Below are 19,462 nucleotides of genomic sequence, written 5' to 3' on the forward strand. Positions count from 1 at the left end.
TCAAAGTATGCGTGGGCTGTACCGATAAAGAGCAAGTCTGGAGATGATGTTACGAAGGCAATGGAATCTGTGCTTGTTCAAGGACGGGTACCGAAAAATTTACACGTCGACAGAGGAACGGAATTTTACAACTCGAAATTTGAATCGCTTATGACAAGTTACGGAATCAAACTTTACTCCACGTAGAGTAATTTGAAGGCTTCGATCTGTGAACGCTTCAATCGCACGCTGAAAGGTAAAATGTGGACACGGTTCAGCATGCAAGGAAGCTACAAGTGGCTCGATATCTTATCTGAATTGGTTTCGGCTTACAACAACACCAAACAACGAACCATAAGAATGAAACCGTCGGATGTCACCGTTGCAAACGAGAGGCTGTTATTACGTCAGGCATACGGAGGGCTTCGAGCGATACCCACCGTATCGGCAAAGTTCAAATCCGGCGACAAAGTTCGAATCAGCAAATTCAAAAATGTCTTCGAGAAAGGTTACACTCCCAATTGGACGACTGAAATATTCACGATAAGTCGAGTGGAAAATACTCATCTTGTGACGTACAAGCTCAAAGACTACCGAGATCAACCCATCGCTGGTGGTTTCTACGAACAAGAGCTCCTCAAGGTTAAACATCCGGATATCTATCTGGTGGAGAAGGTGCTCAAGAAGCGCGGAAGAAAAATATACGTTAAATGGTTAGGTTTTGACAATACACACAACAGTTGGATAAACGAATCGGATATGTAACACTTGAATAAATGAATTTTTTTTTGTAAAAACGTATGTCCCTCTTTATTTTATATCCGACACACAACAAGTATGCGTCTTTATTTTTTAGACAATCGACAGATATATGCATCGTTGTACAATTTCTTATATTTCGGAGCGTTCTTATAAACTATCCTACATAATAATAATATTTTATACATCATGGTACAGTTATAAATTACAAAGCTAAGGTGTAGGCTTGTAGCCCCACGGAAGCGTGTCGGTTGTATTTTGAAACACGATCCGCTTGTCGTCATTCCAGCTCAGTGCTACTTTCTGATGTTCTACGGTGTATACCTCGTGCTTTCGACTCAATATCAAATGCTGATTTGAGGATAGATTTTCACGGTTCAAAACACATTCCAAATAATCGTTGAAAGTTATTTTTCTCAACGCTGATCCTTTGACACCTTTGGCACGTTTATTGTCTTTCTCATCTCCCAAGACTCGGAATGCGTACAGTTTAGCTCTTAATCCTACAAATTCCAGCATTATTTTTCCATTATTCTCATCTTTCATCAAGCCGAGAACTTTTTTGTTCGCTAGAGGCATTCCGTAAACGTTGTCAAGAGGATAATCCGACGTGTCGAATTTGTGCAAGTCCTCCTTTATATGTTCGTATATGTCGGGGACGGTAAAATTGTAAATCAAACTGTCGGTATCCGTATACATTAATTTTGCTCGGTTGCCGAATTTCTGCTTAATGTAATTGTAATGAAAATCGTAGATATATGTTTTAGCCAGATCCATGATGGAGAAACCTGCATACAATGGTTTAGTCAACTTGACTTTTGTCTTACTCATTTCAACGATAATTATATCTTTGTCGAAAACGGTGCAGCTGTGGAAATTGGGTTTGGCTATAGTAGCTCTAGCACCGTATCTTCCATCCCATTTCGTGATCAGCCTGACATCTCTATATTTCCTAACATTTTCCATTGTTTTGCCAAAAACTGCGTTGTTCATCAGTTTGTAAAAATTTTTCTCGAATTCGTTGTGAGATTTTTTGCGCAAATCGGTATTCAAATCTATGTATTTTTTGAGCCACGGGGTTTATCTGAATTTGAGAACTCTGTGAATTTTGAGTAATTTTAAGCCTAATTGTAAGCATTGTTTCAAAACCCTATAGTGAACAACGTAGTTTTTCTTGGAAAGTAGCGTGGGCGTCAATTTCGGTTGCTTACTATTCGAGATCGGAGGTATATAGTGCTCCGGACACAGTGGTAAATCCTTATGAATTTCATGCAGTTCCTCAGGATATTCCAAATCCACCTCCAGTATGTAACCAAACTCCGCATCGTCCGAGATGGTAAGAACGTCGCATTGTCCGAAGTCTGATAACCATTCGAAGGAACTGTATGGCAGAGCAAAGCTCATAGCAGCACCGTACAAATTAATAACGTCAAAGTACATGAGATAAGATTCTTCGACCTCAGGATCGAATTCCTCTCCCATATATCTATTGTTGGCCTTTGCGTATCTATTCGAACACTGTGACACACCACCTCGAATACCCTTTTCGATAAACATAACCATGTCTATGTCGGTGAGAAGCTCGAGTTCGATGCCTGTACATTTTAACATTGCATCAAACGATAGACCAGGCGCTGTGTAGTAATGTAACGGGTCCAGTTTGTACGTCGTCCAACAATTCTGTCGAAAATTTTGAAAAACGTCAGCCAGTAAAAACACGTCCGTCTGTAAATACAAGTCCGAATACTCTCCCAAAGTTTGAACGTTAAAAGTTTGCCAAACTTTACATGCATGTGCATGGTCGTCGTCTGATATATCCCGATCATTTAATTTTGAGTAAGATTGTTGTTTGGATGGTAGCCGTGTGTCCTCGAGCTTCTCCCAACTGTCTATGTATTCGTACGGGAACACTCCTTTTCTGGTCAATAACTGAAATTTATCTGAGCTATGATAAAAGTTTCGTGTGATTGATTTCTGATCATCACCGAGATACGTTGCTAATTTCTCAAGACTACTGGGCATGAAACGGTACGAATCTACGAATCTAAACTTTATATCCGTTCCCTTAACGAATTTTGTAAATGAAATGTACTTTTCTTTGTTTACGGGTAGAAGCTAAGTTGTGCCCTCGAACGATGTAGCCAGTGCTTTGATCAGAAAATGTGAATCGTAACCCGACAGATTGTGGAATATCACTGGGATAGTGTGCGAATTTTGGTAATTTAGATTGCAACCTCGGTGAGCAGCACCACGGTACTTTCCCGTGAAATGGCAGTGATCGCGATGTTTCACGTCTGTGAGTGTAAACGGTTTTTCACAAATGTGACACACTGTTGTTGAGTGAAATTCGTTGATTTGATTGAAATTGAGCGGTTCCATCGGTACAACAGTTTTGAAATAAACTTCTAACGAATGTGCCAATTCCGCTAACTCATTCACAAACCATTGAACGCAAGTCTCTCCACGATTAATTTTGAAATTTGAAAGCGAATCGTCAAACGCACAATGTAGATAGTAAGCTATACTATACGGAAGATGCTTCTGATAAATTGTTCTTGTACCCATCTTTTTGAGCGTAGGTTCCAGTAAACATTCGAGATCCGCGTAAATGCAGAATGGAACGGTTTCTTTGTGCTTGAAATTTTTGAATTTGAGTATTTTTTCCTCATCTGTAGGTAGAATAACTTTGGTTTTGTTTAAATTCATGCAATCAGCTCGGTGCTTCAACAAACATCTTTCGAAATTAAAATGAGACAGACACCTATCGCACAACCAAGTACGACATTTATGCTTAGAAATTTGAGATCTTGTTAATCGAGACAGATTTCGAATACAAGTAAAATGAAAGATTCTATTTTTTTCATAATTTTCCATATCGACATCATCATCATCGTCATCGTCAGTGATTTCAGTTTCTATCGCTAAAAGATGAATTACAGGTTTGTCAGACTTGTTTCGGCTCAAATAAATGGGTACGATTTCACTGCGCTTTTGTTTTTCCGTACCATCTATACCATAAACGTTGATTGAAAGTTTGTTAAGTTTCTCAAATTTTGGAATCTGGTCTAAAGACATTGGAAAATGCAAACCGTCGTATTGTAGCACTGAGCTGAAATGCGGATATGAAGTAATTTTACTGGGATTGTTGTTGTCGGCTGGGAACAGAGCTGCGGTGACCGACCAAAGAAAGCAGTAAGAGTCGTTGTTTCTTATGTTTACTACAGCCTTCTTATCTTGAATATCTTTGGGTAGTGGTGTGTATGTGAAGACACCGCCTCGTAGTGGCACGTACTTGTTGATATTCACAGTCAAATTGATTATTTCAGTCAGCGACCAGCCTGAATCCTTTTCCTGGAAATCTTCCACCTTTTTCAACAAACGCTCCGTCGCGTTTTCGATGAACCATTCGTTGATATCCGTTGTCTGGAGGATAATTTCATTTCTCGTATTAAAAAATTTGATCTCTTCCACCATGCGATCATCTTTTCTAACTTCAAATTTACAAGCCAGGATAACGTTGGCTTTCAAGCTCCTGTCTTTCTTCAGAGCGTTTTTTAGTCTCGTCACAGCTAGTACCTTTGCGTCTTCTAGAAATCTCTCCACATCTTTATGCTTCAAATTGAAGATGGATCCAGTTCGAATTCTCCTCTCGAAAGCTGATTCCAAATCTTCCCACCGTACTCGATCGCTTCTTCGTCGGCTTCATAATCCGTCACCCACTTTTTGAAATTGTTCAAATTTGACTGTCAACGATTTCAGAATTCCAATTGTAGTCAAAATTCTCATCTTTTCTCCAATCGATGAAGCCTTTCGCAATATTTTGTTCAGAAGCCTAATATTTTGGGTTCCCAATCGAATCCATTTTGCAATTTCTGCCGGCGACGAGTTTTCAGATAAAATCTTGAACGCCGTTTCCATAATATCGATCAATCTCAAACACTTCGCGGATTCCATCTTGAGCTTTTTCCTCACGTATACTTGACAAGTTGTGACTTAATGATCGTTTGCAGTGATGAGCCTCCTTTTTATAGGGCAGCTGTACGTATGTTTGTGTATGCGCGCGCACCTTTTGGCATTCCCAGAGCGATAGTAACCCAATACCGCAGATCCATGGCTTTGAATGTACCGCGGCTATCGGTCTACCTTGCACTCTGGTCTTGACTGAACCCGTTCAAAATTCGTCGTTGAGTTCACACGGCAGTTACAAGCCAAAAAATGTCACGTGGTTGATATTAAACCGACATCCGAATAAGTGAAAAACAATTCTCAGAACCATTAATTTTGGAATGTCGCGTGGTTGATAACGTGGGAAAGGAATGTGGGGGTGGTTGATGTTACACATCAGCGATATCCGAGTGGATAAAAAACAATTCTCGGAACTGTTAATTTTGGAATGTCACGTGGTTGATAACGTGGGAAAGGAATGCGGGACGGTAAAAAAGTTCTCGCCCCTGCTGCGCCCTCAAGCCGGTATGGCAGACTGTGACGTCATCGCGGAAAAGGGTTTGAGTCTGGGGAGAATGTCGCAAGCCAGTACGGCGGACTGTGAGGTCATCGCGGAAAAGGGTTTGCGTCTGGGCTGCGCGGAGCGGCTCGGTCGGTAAAGGAGGTGTTTGTACTCAGAACCCCCTTTCCTATACTACTCACAATATTTACTTGTGCAATCACGAATGAAATGTCCTTTTTTCTTGCGCTTGTAACAATAACCGGTACGTTCTTTTTCGTTTTCTTTCTTTTGTTTAGCTTGTTCACTTTTGTTTTTGTCCTTTCGACAATTTTCATTTTTATTTTTACGATATGCCGAGAACACACTTTCCGATTCGTCACTCATTGATAAACGCGTTTCCTCACGAATTAGCCGTTCCTGCAAATTTTCCAAAGTTTGTCTTTCGGGGTCGGCACTATGCCACGCCGTGAGAAACGTTGCGTATTTCGGGAATAGACTTGCGAGCACTTTAGTGATTAAAGTAACTTTCGACACTTTTTCACCAATATTGTCTAAATGCGCGGCCATGTGCGATATGTTGCACGACTGAATCAGTGGGCGCCATTTCATACTCGTGGAATTTTTGCGTCAAGAGCAGCACATTTTGTACTGACTTTTGCTCATGAACCCTTAGCAATATATCCCACATCTCTTTAGCCGTTTCACATGTTAATAACGGTTGCATGTGATCCTCTTCCAACGACGTAGAGATTACTATCATTGCGCGCGAATTTTCCTTTTTCCTCTCTCCTATAAGATCTACTTCATCGACACCGATCGGCATCTCATTTTCGCTTGTTACGATTTCGAGTATGCCATACGCATTTAATAATGTTCTCACCTGAAATTTCCATGTTCGGAAATTCCCGCCGTTGAATTTTACTATATTTCGTGTCGAGGTGACTTCAGACATTTCGGATTCTCAATAGACCTCGTGGTCGCAACTTCTTGCTTGGAGAAAACGTGCTTGCCAATATGGACGCTCCGACTCACCTCCTGTTCTCTCTAGCCTTCGTACCAAAGACTTCTCCAATTATTTTCAGATTACTCAGTTAGGGTACTGGGCCCATAACCTGTTGGAGCAGATCTCGGAAAAATAAGAATAGGAGTGAAGGAACAGTAGAATAACTTGACACCGCGTAATATATTTTTACTATATGAAAATATATTAACGAATATATATATGGATATGACAGAATGGAAAATGTCTCTTGAGTTTCGCTCTACTGCGCTCTGTTCAACAGTCTGACGAGACGCATGCTTCACACCTGTGGTACCCGTTCACCTTTCTCTCCCTCTCTCTCACTTATTCTACGCACGCGCAAAACTAAACTCAATAATAAGTAAGACAAATTTCAAACCGATCGGTAAAGCCGTTCTCGAGTTACAGTGATCACCGACTTCGAAAACATGGTTTCGAGAAAAACGCGTTTGAAGTTTTGAGTACGATTTGCATGCAGATAAAAAATTATTATAATATGTATATAAAATTATTTTGTAACTTACATTGAATCGTCTATTCCCGGGCCATATACTGCGCCTTCCTCCGCTTTGTTAGCTGCACCTGCAGCAATTTTTTCTTGACGACGAGCTCCCTTTGCCTCTCGAGTATTTTCAAAGGAGCGCCGGTTAGCTTTGTCAGACACGGTGCCCTTCAAAGTTATATACCTCGGCGAATAACGATCCTATTTGCTTGTAATTTGTCGGAAAATACTCTTGAAATATTATACTTTTAGAAAATGGGAAAAAAACGATTTTTTCAAAATTCTAACTGGACCTCCCCCTTTAAGTGAAACTATAAGAAGTGTCAATATATCTCCTTCTGAAGATCCCGAAGTCTGGTCTCTTCTAATTATTCGATTAACCACCATATGCTTAGTCAAGTGGATGAGATTAAAGATTTAGGAGTGATCTTAGACTCTAAACTTCCTTTTACTCCTCATGTTACTGAGACTATTCATAAAGCCATGAAGTCACTCGGATTTGTAATGCGATCTTGTAAGGACTTCAACTCACTGCAAACTGCGCTGAACTTGTACAATGGCCTGGTGAGCCCTGTTTTTATGTATGCTTCCCCGATCTGGTCTCCTTATACCGACTGCATCTGTCGTTCTTTAGAGATGATGCAGCTCAAATTTTTCAGGCTTTTGGCTTTTAAAGAAGGTGAACCTTTGAAGCCAATAGAGCATGACTATCAAATCATTGCTTTCAGCATGAGGGTGTGTAGCCTGCGTTCCATGCGGTCATTGAATGACCTTCTCTTTCTGTTCAAGTTCTGGAATGGCTACATAGATTGTGTTGACCTTTTACCTTAATTCCAGCTTAGAGTTTCCTTGCTTGGTCTGAGGCTTAATAACTCTCTATTTGCTGTTCCTGTGCTCTGGCGACTTTAGAGACAGGGTGATTGTCGCTAGACTAAGCCTTTTAGGTAATGCTAGCCGTTAGTGGCTAGACCTATTCAATGATTCGTGAAGTTCTTTTACATCCAAAGCTCGTAGTTTGGTGCTTGCGCACGCTTAATGTGGCGCCTCTTATTTTTTGTATGTTACCTGTTTCTATCTTTCATTCGTCTGTATCTATACTATGTACATTAGGGTGTCCCTTAACAGGGGTGTTTTCGAATTTGTATGCTCCCAGGGGCTCAAACGCTTCTAAATCAATAAAAATAAAAAACCTCTAAAAATTTCAGCTCTTAATATTAACTCTAAGATATTCCGCTTTCCCGCCAAAGTTTCTTATGGAAATAACATGTAAAAAATGTGTGTTGTTCTTTTAAATTGTTCACGTTGGTGATGAATTGACCTACAAGAATGAGAAGTACATATTTTTGTAGGAAATTCGACGCTCTATAAAAAAGGTCTCCTACGATTTTTTGCCAAGTCTACTGGTTCAAAAGTTATTCGAGCTCAAAGTTTAATTTATATAAAATTATCAATATTATGTTATTCCCGTTATCTTATCACAGAGTATACGTGTTTTTCATCGCTTACGTTTATTTACCAAATACGGACGAATTGAGCTACGCATAAAATCGTACGTGTGCTCATTCAGTTCCGAAAAATTTATTAGTTGAGTGTAACGATAAAATTCATTGTGACTTAATACTCCCATCAGAATTTTTATTCAAACAAATTATTATTCTCGGGCTGTGGAATTTTAAGGTTAATCGGTGAGCAAAGTGCCAAATATGCCTCAAGTCACGTGCGCGCTCTGTTTCGAATACATTGCTCGGGCCACGGAGGGACTCTCTACTGGAGCTGTTTGTAAACACAGCTTTCATACAGAATGTGTCAGCATTAGATTAAATGCTGACAGTGACTTTGAGGCTATCCAACAGCTACGTTTTCAGTGCCCAGCGTGCTCTATCACTGACAGCTTGGTTCAGAGTTTACTAGAATCCATCAATAGTAAACTGGATAGACTGAAGACGTGTGAATCCAAAGTGGATAAGATTGTAAATGAGTTAGCATCGCTTCGGGAAGACATTGGGGCACTTAGGTCTGCCCAACAAGATACTGCCGAACGAGTTGAAACAGTAGCAAGTCTAGCTAACGACCTTGACCGCCGGCTTAGCATTGTTGAGACAAAAACAACTAGGGCAAAATCCTTACTTTCAGCGGCTAACGAAGCTGTATTACTATGTGCCGCCTGCAACCAGGTATCAAACCAGCTAATCGTCAACGGGCTTCCTGAAGCAGACGGTGAAAACCTTAAAGAATTGGCTGGCACCCTTATTAAAGCACTAGGTATACAATCGGATAACAGTGAAATTGTCAATGCATACAGAATGGGCAAAAAGTCAAGAGCTCGAGGGCTAAGTGAAAATGGAAACTCAGCAGCATCGCGCTCAATCGTTCTCATGATGAAGAACAATGACTGCTGCAGGAAAGTGATCAATGCCAAGAAAGAGAAGAAGAACCTAACTGCTAAACATGTTAACCCTTCTTTCCCAGAAAGCAAAATCCATGTCAACCATCGTCAGCCAGCCCAGCTGCATCAGCTTGGAGACCGGATCTTCAGGCATTTTCACAAATTGAACGAAAGCACATCTGGATCGCTGATGGCGCTGTCTTCCTAAGGAACTCAACACTCGCAAGCAGTGAGAATCCTGCCGTCTACGGACCTGCAGGATATCTCACGCTAATTATTCGGGTCTCTCATAACGTCGATTATCACCAGCAAAACTGAACTCTCGGTACTTAATATCTGCTCCCTAAATGCATAATCTTTAATGGCTCATCTTGATGAATTCAGAGAATTTTTCCGCACTAATCCTTACCACGTGACTGGAGTTGTCGAAATCTGGCTCAATGACGCTACTGGGGACCAACAAGTCGAACTGCCAAGATATACCATTCTGAGGGTTGATCGGCACAATAAGGGAGGAGGCGGCGTGGCGATGTATATCAAGAAAGAACTCAACTTCCGTCTACTAAGCTCATCCGCTGGAGATGGGCAGGTAATCATTCCAGAATATTTGATAGCAGAAATCTGGGGCCCGTCACAATACAAGATCATGGTTGCTGTTGTCTACAGACCACCGAAAGTGGGATACATGTGTCTGTTCGCAGATGATATTGCACCTAGAATAGTTAACTACAAATTTAATGTGTTTTAGGGGACTTTAATGCAGATTTTCAAACAACAAATGATAAAGCAGTAAGACTGAGAGACCTCTTTGATACGTCCGGACTGAGTATTGTACCATTACAGCTAACCAATCATTCAGCACAAGCGAGCACTTGGATTGATGTATGCGCAGTCAGTCACCTAGCTAAACTTTACGCCTGGGGTCAATCAGGTCAACCTTTCCTATCATCTCACGACCTTATCTACATCTGCCTCAGATACAAACACCCAAAACCGGCAAGACGGATCATTAAATGCCTATCATGGAAAGAGATTGACTCTGATGCAGCCACAGAACTGATCAATAGAAGAAAACATGAGCTGGATGGTACTAACGGTACTCAGCAATCACTAGACCAGCACCTAGACAAGCTGAATTGCCTGGTTCAGGAAATCATCAACCAATGTGTTCCAGTTCAAGAGTTTGTAGCAAAGCATTGCCCAACCCCTTGGTTAACACAGGAATTGAGTGAGAAACGTAAAGAGAGAGACAAATGCTACAGACGATTCAAAAGAAATGGCCGCTGTGAAGCATGGGAGTCTTACATTCAAATACGCAGACAAGCACAGTCTTTATGGAAAAAAGAGCAGGCAAACTATCTACAATCAGTTTTCAATCACTCAGGTCACACAAGGCAGTTTTGGGATGAAATGGACAGACTTGGTCTCACGGTGGCTTCAACAAAGTCGCGAGGGGCGCTGAACTTTAATATCGAGGCATTCAACAATTACTATGCAACAATAATTGCAGGCAGGAAGCTTCCACCGCTCGACGGCCTATTGACTAGTTTGAGCCGAGTGCAGGCCAACGAAAATTTTCATTTTACCCATGCCAATATCGATGACGTCATGAAACATCTTGCAGCTGGCACCTCTAGAGCGACTAGGATTGATGGACTATCTGCGCAAGCACTGAAAATGCTGAAGAATCTGATTGCCCCGCTTATTACGGAGCTAATAAATAACTCCCTGGACACTTGCTGCTACCCGACTCAATGGCGATCGTCTCTAATCACGCCAATACCGAAAATTCTAAGCCCAGAGTCGCTGTCGGACCTGCGGCCAATATCTATCCTATGCGGCATGTCGAAAATCTGTGAACGCATTGTCTTTGATCAAATGCTCAAATATGTTGATGACCATGATATTCTTGATCCTTATCAAACTGGCTTCAGGCCCGGTATGGGCACACAGACAGCTGTCCTAAGATTTTCAGATGATGTACGTGCTGCAATAGACGAACAGATGATGACCATAGCTGTGTTCCTGGATTTTGCAAAAGCATTCGACTCGGTAGATCACAAACTGCTGTTGACCAAGCTGCGCAGACTAGGCTTCTCAACGGAGGTCATTCGATGGCTATATTCTTACCTCGCAGGCCAAAAACACGCGGTGAGAAATGGACAAAATATATCTTCGTGGCAAGAGTGCTGGACGGGAGTCCCACAAGGCAGCGTATTAGCACCACTGCTATTCTCACTCTTCATCAACGACCTTCCCACGTGTCTGCGCTACTGCAATCATCTTTTCTACGCTAATGATAGTGTTATTTATCTCACCTGTAAATTAAGCGAACTGGAAGAAAGTGTAACCAAGATTAACAAAGATCTTGCGGCAATTATGGAGTGGTGCAAGGAAAATAGACTCAAAATGAATGCCATAAAAACAAAAGCGATTATCTTCGGCAGCGCCTTTAACATTAATTCCATAAATGTCGATCAGCTACCAAAACGTATACTGGGCGAGGAAGAAATAGAATACGTTGACAACTTCAAGTATCTAGGAGTCTTGCTCGACCCGAGGCTCTCATGGACTTATCAGGTCACAAGAGTATGCAACTCAGCGTCACGAACACTATACCGTCTTCGCCAATCCGTAAATGAGGTCGGGGTGTCATTGAAGCGACAGCTGGTCGTCAGTCTGGTACTCCCAATATTTGACTACTGTGCAACAGCTCTTACAAATCTAAACCTTAACCTGGAGAAGAAGTTATGTGTTGCGCTGAACAACTGTGCCAGATTCGTACTGCGAAAACGACTTGGCGAGCACATCAATGGCCCGCGTTAATCTCGGATGGCTCTCACCGGAAAATCGTCGCCTATATTTAATAGGCTGTCTCTTCTACGGCATCCTTGTACTCAACAAAAATGCCCTGCTAGGAAAGCACATCAGACTTAATCATAATGTAGCCAGGCACAGAGATAATAACAGAACCGATATGCTAATTGCGCCAATTCTAAGGACAACTATGTTCAAAAACTCATTCATAATTACTGGCACTGATCTCTGGAATACGTTACCGCCGGACATTACAACAGCAACAACACTGGAGGAATTTAGGAAGCGATGTTTCCGTTACCTTCACGCGATGGAGCAAACAAACTACGATTAGCAGTGTCTTGACGAAATACAGTGCTGTGAGATAAACCTATTCAATCCTAGTGATCGATATTATAATTGTTTCGATATTCATAATTAAATTCTTATTTTTTATTTTACTGTGTTAAGCAATCTGATACTGAAAGACCATATAATTAATATTACCTAAAATCTTATACGATTCCTCGTTTATTATTATTTTATTTCATTTCATTTTTATTTAATTTAAAAATTTTTTTTTCTTCTCTTTTTTCTTCTATTTTTATATCGGTATACATGAATATCTGTATATTATTGATATAATTAACAAAAACTGTGTACCCACTCTGTATAAATAATAATAATTACATAATTGTATGCCTTATGGCCGTTAGAGGACTTTGTTCTACGGCCAATAAATAAATGTTACATTGCATTACATTACATAAGTAGTTTTAAGACATATTATAAACATACTTGGGTTGTTGTAAAAATATTTTTTCCTAAAATGATTGTATGCAATATTATACTAGCATATATAGCAAAACAAACAATACTGTATTAACAAATATCGCTGCACATACTGAATTTGAGTCAAGCCCAAACGGCAGGTATCTAAGTTATGTACAACCCGTTGTACAACAACAAAATTAAAAAAGTAAAAAAAAACTTTTTGAACTTGAAGGAAGCCGGATACGGATAATGTAAGATAAAGTCATCAAACCTATTGTTTGTTGTACATATACAACTGAACAAAGCATGATACCCAATTGTGAAACATCAAAATTGATATTAACAACATAAACAAAAACTACTGACGGATGCTCAATTTTTATTGGGACATTTACATCAATAAGTTTTCGGGTTTTACGCGATTGATATTGAGTCATTTTATAATAATTATTTCACAAAATAAAGTGACAAACATCATAAGTGCTAAGGAATGTCGATATATGTAAGTTTGGAATATTTTAATTTCACACAGTAGTTCAATAATAAGATTAAATATTGGCATTTTTGTACATTAGTTAAAAGGTAAACACCATATAGTTCTCATGTAAAATCGTGTGAATTCATTTTACGTTAAAGAAACCTGATGATGGTAGGCGGGGTCCTGCCGAAACGTCGAATGAAAGCATAATCGAGTGCGAATAGTGTTGAATAAAGGTTGTCAAACTTATTTAAAGAAGTGCGCCTTTACGCGAGCGCACTCATGATTGGGCGACATATGTGCGAACTAATGTGCATGATAGAAGCGTGAGAGTAGCCGAGAGATGTGTGATCTCCCGTCTACTCGTTAGTCTCAAGAAGAACATTGTTCAGAGCAGTCAAAGAATAAACGAATATTACATTACTGTATTTTTCACTGATAAATACGTGTGCATCTCTAGTATTCCCGAATATTGAATCCTCCTACAGCACTGAGCAAATTTAACAAGTTATGGGCCCAGATGCATAACGTAGAAGTACTGAATATAAGGGATTAAGAAAAAAAAACGCGTTCTCTCTCCGTCAGATACGGTAGACCGCGTGGCGGCTTTTCGTCTATAGCAAGCACGTGTCTTGCTGGAAGTGAAACGGTTCGTGTGTATTGAGAGAAAATGTTGGACGAAATAAATGTGAGAAACATTTAAAAGCGCTTTTTGTCGCGTCGGGTGTGAGTGCAGTGGTAAATGGCACGAGAAGGCTACCGGTAGTAGCTGAGCCGGCAGTGATTGCCGCGTGGCACAAAGACAACGCGAAGGCAATGGTGTTAATCTCAACCACGATCGAGACATCGTAACTTAAATCGCTTGTGACGTGTGATACGGCAAAACAAAGGTGGGATGCGCTATGCCTCGTGCACGAACAAAAATCGTCGTCAAATAAATTATTTTTGACCTATAAGTTTCACGTCAACAAAAACGTACTTTGTGTGCCGAGTCTTCGGAAGAATCTGTTCTCGGTGGGAACGTGTACACGGGAGGGGTACGAGGTAGTTTTCAAGGACTCCAGTATTATGATCTATAAAGATGAAAAATTGATGGCGGTAGGTGTATGACAAAATAACAACCTATACCGTATGTTTTTTCGAATATCCCGGAAACGTGAAATAACAGACGAAGTGAATGTGTCAACGGTGAATTTACGAGTTTGACATGAACGTCTAGGACACATGGGAAGCCAAGCCTTGTGTGATATGGTGAAGGGTGGTCTAGTTCATGGTGTAAAATTTTCGAATAGAAAAAAATTTTTTTGTGAGCCGTGCCAATTTGGAAAATCGCGTAGACTTCTGTTTAAAGAAACAATCGGGAGAAAAAGTGTAAAACCGGGTGAATTTGTGCACACAGATGTGTGTGCTCCTTTTCAAGTAGAATCACTAGGAAAAGCGAACTACTTTGTGTCCTTCATAGACGTAGCCTCAAACTATTTTCATGTATATTTCATTCGACACAAAAGCGATGTGTTCGAGAAGTTTAAAAATTACGTAGCACTAGTGTACAACAAGTTTAACAGTCGTATAAAAAGAGTGCGTGCGGACAATGAGGGGGAATACAAAAACGGAAGACTGAGTGAGTACCTGGCGGATCGAGGAATCGTGCTCGAGACGTCGTCACCTCACACGCCGCAACTGTTTTGAAATTTGGTTATTTTTATTAGTATAACATTACAAAAGGCACGATGAATACAGATTCAGAGAAACGTGTTTTGATATAGAGAATAACGTGGCTGCCATGTGACAATATATCACAAAGCAGAAAAAAAACAAAAGAAATATAATATATCGTGCGGATGTAGCGTCATGGACTCCGTGATATGTTTAGAGCCCATGTCGACCCAACCGCGACATTTGAAAAGCAGTATTTACTTCACACTCCCACTTTGGGTTGACATTGCTTATTCTTTTGCAATTACCCCAGCTGAGCACGCAAGTATTCGAACCGGTTTCTGTTTAGAGGCTTTGTAAAATTATCGGCGACCTGATCGTTTGTATTTATATAATCTAATTCGAAGATCTTTTCTTCGTACGCGTTTCTAATGAAATGGTACCGCACTTCAATATGCTTTGTCTTGCGGTGAAATTCCGGGTTTTTGACGAGTTTTATTGCGCTTTGGTTGTCGATTAGCATGATCGGTTTTTCTAATACATCATCTTTGACTAGACCGCTGAACAGTCTCTTTACCTAAATAAACTCTCTGACCGTTTCATTCTCGGCTATATATTCTGACTCTGTTGTCGAGATCGACACCGATGCTTGTTTAATCGACCCCCAAACTACCAGGACTCTACCAATTTTAATAAGAAAACCACTCGTCCATTTTCTTGTGACTTTATCCCCCGCAAAATCCGCGTCGCTATAAGCTGAAAGTCTTATTTTTTCTTGACACCTCGGAAAAACAATTCCATGGTCACTCGTCCCCTTTAAATATTTGAGGATACGCTTGACCGCATTCCAATGGATTTTCTTCGGTGATTCATAGTACTGGCTCACAGCATGTACAGCGAATGCAATATCCGGCCTCGTAACTGTTGCCAAGTACAACAGACCTCCGACAGCCTTCCTGTACGGTGCCTGTACCGCTTTCTCATCGCTGTCGGCATTTTGCAGACTAATTGTAAGATCCTGATGTTGGTTAGCCAGAATGGCGACGGCGTGTGCGTCCTCAGTTCGAAAGCGCTACAATATCTTCCGAGTATATTTGCTCTGGTGAGTGAACAGAGACCCATCTGGCATGCGTTGTATTTCTATCCCAAGTTACAAATTTAGTGGTGTGACCTTTATCTCCAGCTCCTTTTTGAGATGATTCAGCAGTTTCTCCGCTTTTTTCTTGCGCGTTGTCGCTATTAACCCATCGTCGATATAGATAGCAAGCATGAATTTTTCGTCGCTTTTCTCATCCGTAAAGATACACGGATCGGCTTGAGTAGGCTTTAGATTAATCCTCATCAAGCTCTGGGCAAACTTTTTGGTCCAGCACATCGCGGACTGCTTAAGCGTATAGAGCTTTCTCGAGCTTACAGACTCGTCCCGTTCTATCACAGAATCCTTTTGGTTGGTGCATGAAAATATCCTCGTCAAGATTCCCATTGAGGAAAGCTGTTTTTATGTAGAACTGGACGAGAAACATCCCTGATGCCGCAGCTAACGACAGAACAGCTCTGACGGACGCATATTTTGCAACAGGGCTAAACGTCTCCTCAAAATCAATGCCTGGCTTTTGACTGAAACCCTTAACCACCAGACGCGTTTTGTACCTTGTACCTGAACCATCAAGCGTCGGTTTTTTCTGAAAAACCTATCTGTTTTGCAGTATTGGTCCATCCTCCGGCGGTCTCACCAGCTTCCATGTCTTATTTCCGGCAAGAGAATTCATTTCGTCCCACATGGCTTCTTTCCACAGCTCAGCTTCATTATAGTCAACAGCTTTCTCGTAGGTCAACGGGCCCTGGCCTTCTGTGGAAAAAATTTCAGCAAAATCTACAATGTATTGATTGTACCTTGCTGATCTCTGTAGGTTTTCTCGGTTGCGTAGTTGGCGCGTTGGCTCATGTGGGCGCTCTTCCTCGAGATCGTCCTCAACATTATTCTCGGGATCGTTTTTGATGTTATTCTCGAGATCGTTTTCGATATTATCCTCGAGATTATTCTCTTCGTCTTCCCGGTGTTTCTCTGGACGGATGTTGACTTCGGCTTCCTCTTCTTCCTTTAATGATGATCTTTGGAAATTCTCGGGCAGAAAAGACACGTCTCGGTGTATCTGAACTTTGTTTTCCGACTGATACCACACTTGGTATTCCTTTGTAAGATCGTCATAGCCGACAAATACCCCTTCTCTCGCTTTCACGCTCCATTTTTTTCGTTTTTGTTTTGGAATACGGGTGAAAATCTTCGTTCCAAAAATCTTAAAGTTCCCACAGTTTGGTTGTTTACCGAACCACAACTCGTATGGTGTCTTCCTGGCTACACTGCTTGTACCAGTGCGGTTAAGTACATAGACTGCTGTGGCAGTTGCCTCCGCCCACAAATTGAGGCTAAGATCCTTGGCATGCAGCATGGTCCTCGCAGCGTCAACCACCGTCCTGTTATCTCCTTCGATAGAGCCATTTTGTTCGGGACAATATGGAACTGATTTCTTGTATTTAATTCCCTTCAGTCTTGTAATCTCTTCCATTTCTCTGTTAACGAACTCGAGACCGTTGTCAGTTCTCAATGTTTTGACATTGACGCCGACTTCGTTTTCGGTTTTCCGGAAGAAATCTTTAAAGCACTCCGTGACCTCTGACTTAGAATTTAAGAAGTAGATACTTCGATAGTGCAAGTAATCGTCTTTAATTGACAAAAAATACCTTGACTTGTCAATCGAGGGATGTTCCATGGGCCCGCACAAATCCGCATGAATTAGCTCTCCCAGTGACGTTGACTGAGTTTGGCTTCTTGGGAATGGTCTGCGACACATTTTTCCGAGCATATATGCCTCACAAAACCAATCATTTTCCGCCTTGACTGAGATTCCCAAACTCCTTAATATTTTGGTGACGTGTGCTACGTTTTGGTGCGCTAGTCTCTCGTGTCATAACCTCAAAATCTCACCCTCTCCGATGTGAATATTTGCTTCCTCGAATTTTTCTTTCTCAAGCTCTGGAGTACAAACTTTAAACCTCATTTTATACAGGTTCCCTTTTCTGTCTCCCACTGCAACCACACTGTCTTTTTTTTGTAGTTGACAAGTGTGATCGTCAGATATCATAATTAGTCCTTTATCTAGTGCTGAAGAAAGTGTAAACAAATTATATTGTAACTTTGGTACAAATAGCACCCCCGAGAGGTAGTTTCTCACCCATTTTGCTCCGTCGTAAGCCAAAAAATCGATTTCTCCTTTACCTGTCGCAGGGATTATGTCCCCATTACCAACTCTCACCGGAAGTGGTTTTGAAAACTCCTCGTACTTGTCAAACCATTTTTTTCTTGGGCGACATGTGCTGGCTTGCGCCTGAGTCGAGATACCACTCCGTCGAATACTTTGGCGTGGATACCGCTGTCGCTGCAATAATTTCTCCCACGAAGGCTGCGCCTCGCTGAGAATTGTTCTTGTCGTTGCTTGGGTACTTCTTCTCCGTTGCTTTATCACAGTCTCGTTTCCAGTGTCCCATTTCACCACATTTGAAACATTTGCCTGGACTCTTTGAATTACTCTTACTCGAGTTTTTTCCTTTATTATACATAGTTTTTGTTGAGAAAGCGCTGTTTCCTTACGTATCACTGGCCCCGATTCGTATTTCTTCGAGCTATCAAATTTGACAAGGTGCGTTGATTCACACTTGTAGACTCCCAAGCCGTTGTGAAATGAGAGTACGCCAGAGGCAACGTCATGAGAACTTTTGTCATGACCATGCTATCGGAGGACGGTTCTCCAAGTACGCTGAGATGCTGGGCAAGATCTTTGACCTTCGCTATGTGTGTAGGAATATCGTTTCCCTGATCCTTGCCGATGGTATACCACTGTTGCTGGAGGATATGTTCCGCCGTCTCACTTTTATTCTCAAAGATATCGTGCAATTTCTGCCACATTTTTCTGGCTGATTCGCCGTTAATAATGTGAAGGAGTGGCTGGTCACTTACCGTCGTCACAATGATTTTCTGAGCTATTGCATACAGCTTTCTCCACGCTCGAAGTAATCTGCTGTGCTCGGAGATCACGCCTGCGTTCGCATTTGCCTCCAACTCGGGCTTTACGCTTTCTCCTGTTGTGACCTCGAGCGCTTCACTTGCGAGAATTAATGTTCGTACCTGAAACTTCCGTGTTCCCCAATCCTCCAGTCTCTTCAACTTTGTGATTCTCAAGAGTTCGCTATCCATTTTGGTACCTTGCACTTCTGCACGTGGCCGGCTAACCTCAAAAAAACGCCTCAAGACTTTCATTGCGAAAAAAGGCGTCACGGACTACGTGATATGTTTAGAGCCCATGTCGACCCAACCGCGACATTTGAAAAGCAGTATTTACTTCACAGCAACAAAACGGCAAAGCCGAAAGGGCAAATCGTACCATTGCAGAGAGTGCAAGGACGATGTTGAAGGCCCAGGATCTACCGAAGCACTTATGGGCCGAAGCTGTAAGTAATACTGTCTATATAATCAATCGAACGACGCATTCATTGACGAAAAATATAAAAACTACTTTCGAGCTATGGACAGGGAGAAAACCCAATTTCGAACACGTTCGAATATTTGGGTCAGTTGCATATAAACATGTACCCAATCAGCTGCGAAG

The 19,462-nt window shown here is 41.3% G+C and overlaps 3 protein-coding genes across 4 annotated transcripts in view; 2 read left to right on the plus strand and 1 right to left on the minus strand.

Annotated features, from left to right (window-relative positions):
• LOC124303013 (sialin) overlaps positions 1–19,462 on the plus strand; it is a 112,387-nt gene that overhangs the window by 44,704 nt on the left and 48,221 nt on the right. The gene's annotated exons all lie outside the window — the stretch shown is intronic.
• Positions 9,456–12,245, plus strand: LOC124310224 (uncharacterized). The gene is made up of 3 exons (XM_046774034.1): positions 9,456–9,783; positions 9,843–11,915; positions 11,965–12,245. Exons 1-3 carry the CDS (start codon positions 9,456–9,458, stop codon positions 12,243–12,245), a joined length of 2,682 nt encoding a protein of 893 aa, XP_046629990.1.
• On the minus strand, positions 18,451–19,050 carry LOC124310225 (uncharacterized). Its single transcript, XM_046774036.1, has one exon. The coding sequence runs from the start codon at positions 19,048–19,050 to the stop codon at positions 18,451–18,453; it is 600 nt and encodes a 199-aa protein (XP_046629992.1).

The sequence above is a fragment of the Neodiprion virginianus genome, chromosome 1, assembly GCF_021901495.1.
Source record: "Neodiprion virginianus isolate iyNeoVirg1 chromosome 1, iyNeoVirg1.1, whole genome shotgun sequence".
Classification (NCBI taxonomy): Eukaryota; Metazoa; Arthropoda; class Insecta; order Hymenoptera; family Diprionidae; genus Neodiprion; species Neodiprion virginianus.

What these genes read in the sequence shown, in the direction of transcription:
- LOC124310224 (XM_046774034.1), top strand. Translation starts at nt 9,456, where the DNA reads ATGGCTCATCTTGATGAATTCAGAGAATTTTTCCGCACTAATCCTTAC. An exon ending in ACCGAAAGTGGGATACATGT is followed by an intron (nt 9,784 to 9,842) that starts GTCTGTTCGCAG and finishes AATGTGTTTTAG; the next exon opens with GGGACTTTAATGCAGATTTT. An exon ending in CGAGCACATCAATGGCCCGC is followed by an intron (nt 11,916 to 11,964) that starts GTTAATCTCGGA and finishes TATATTTAATAG; the next exon opens with GCTGTCTCTTCTACGGCATC.
- LOC124310225 (XM_046774036.1), bottom strand. Translation starts at nt 19,050, where the DNA reads ATGGATAGCGAACTCTTGAGAATCACAAAGTTGAAGAGACTGGAGGAT.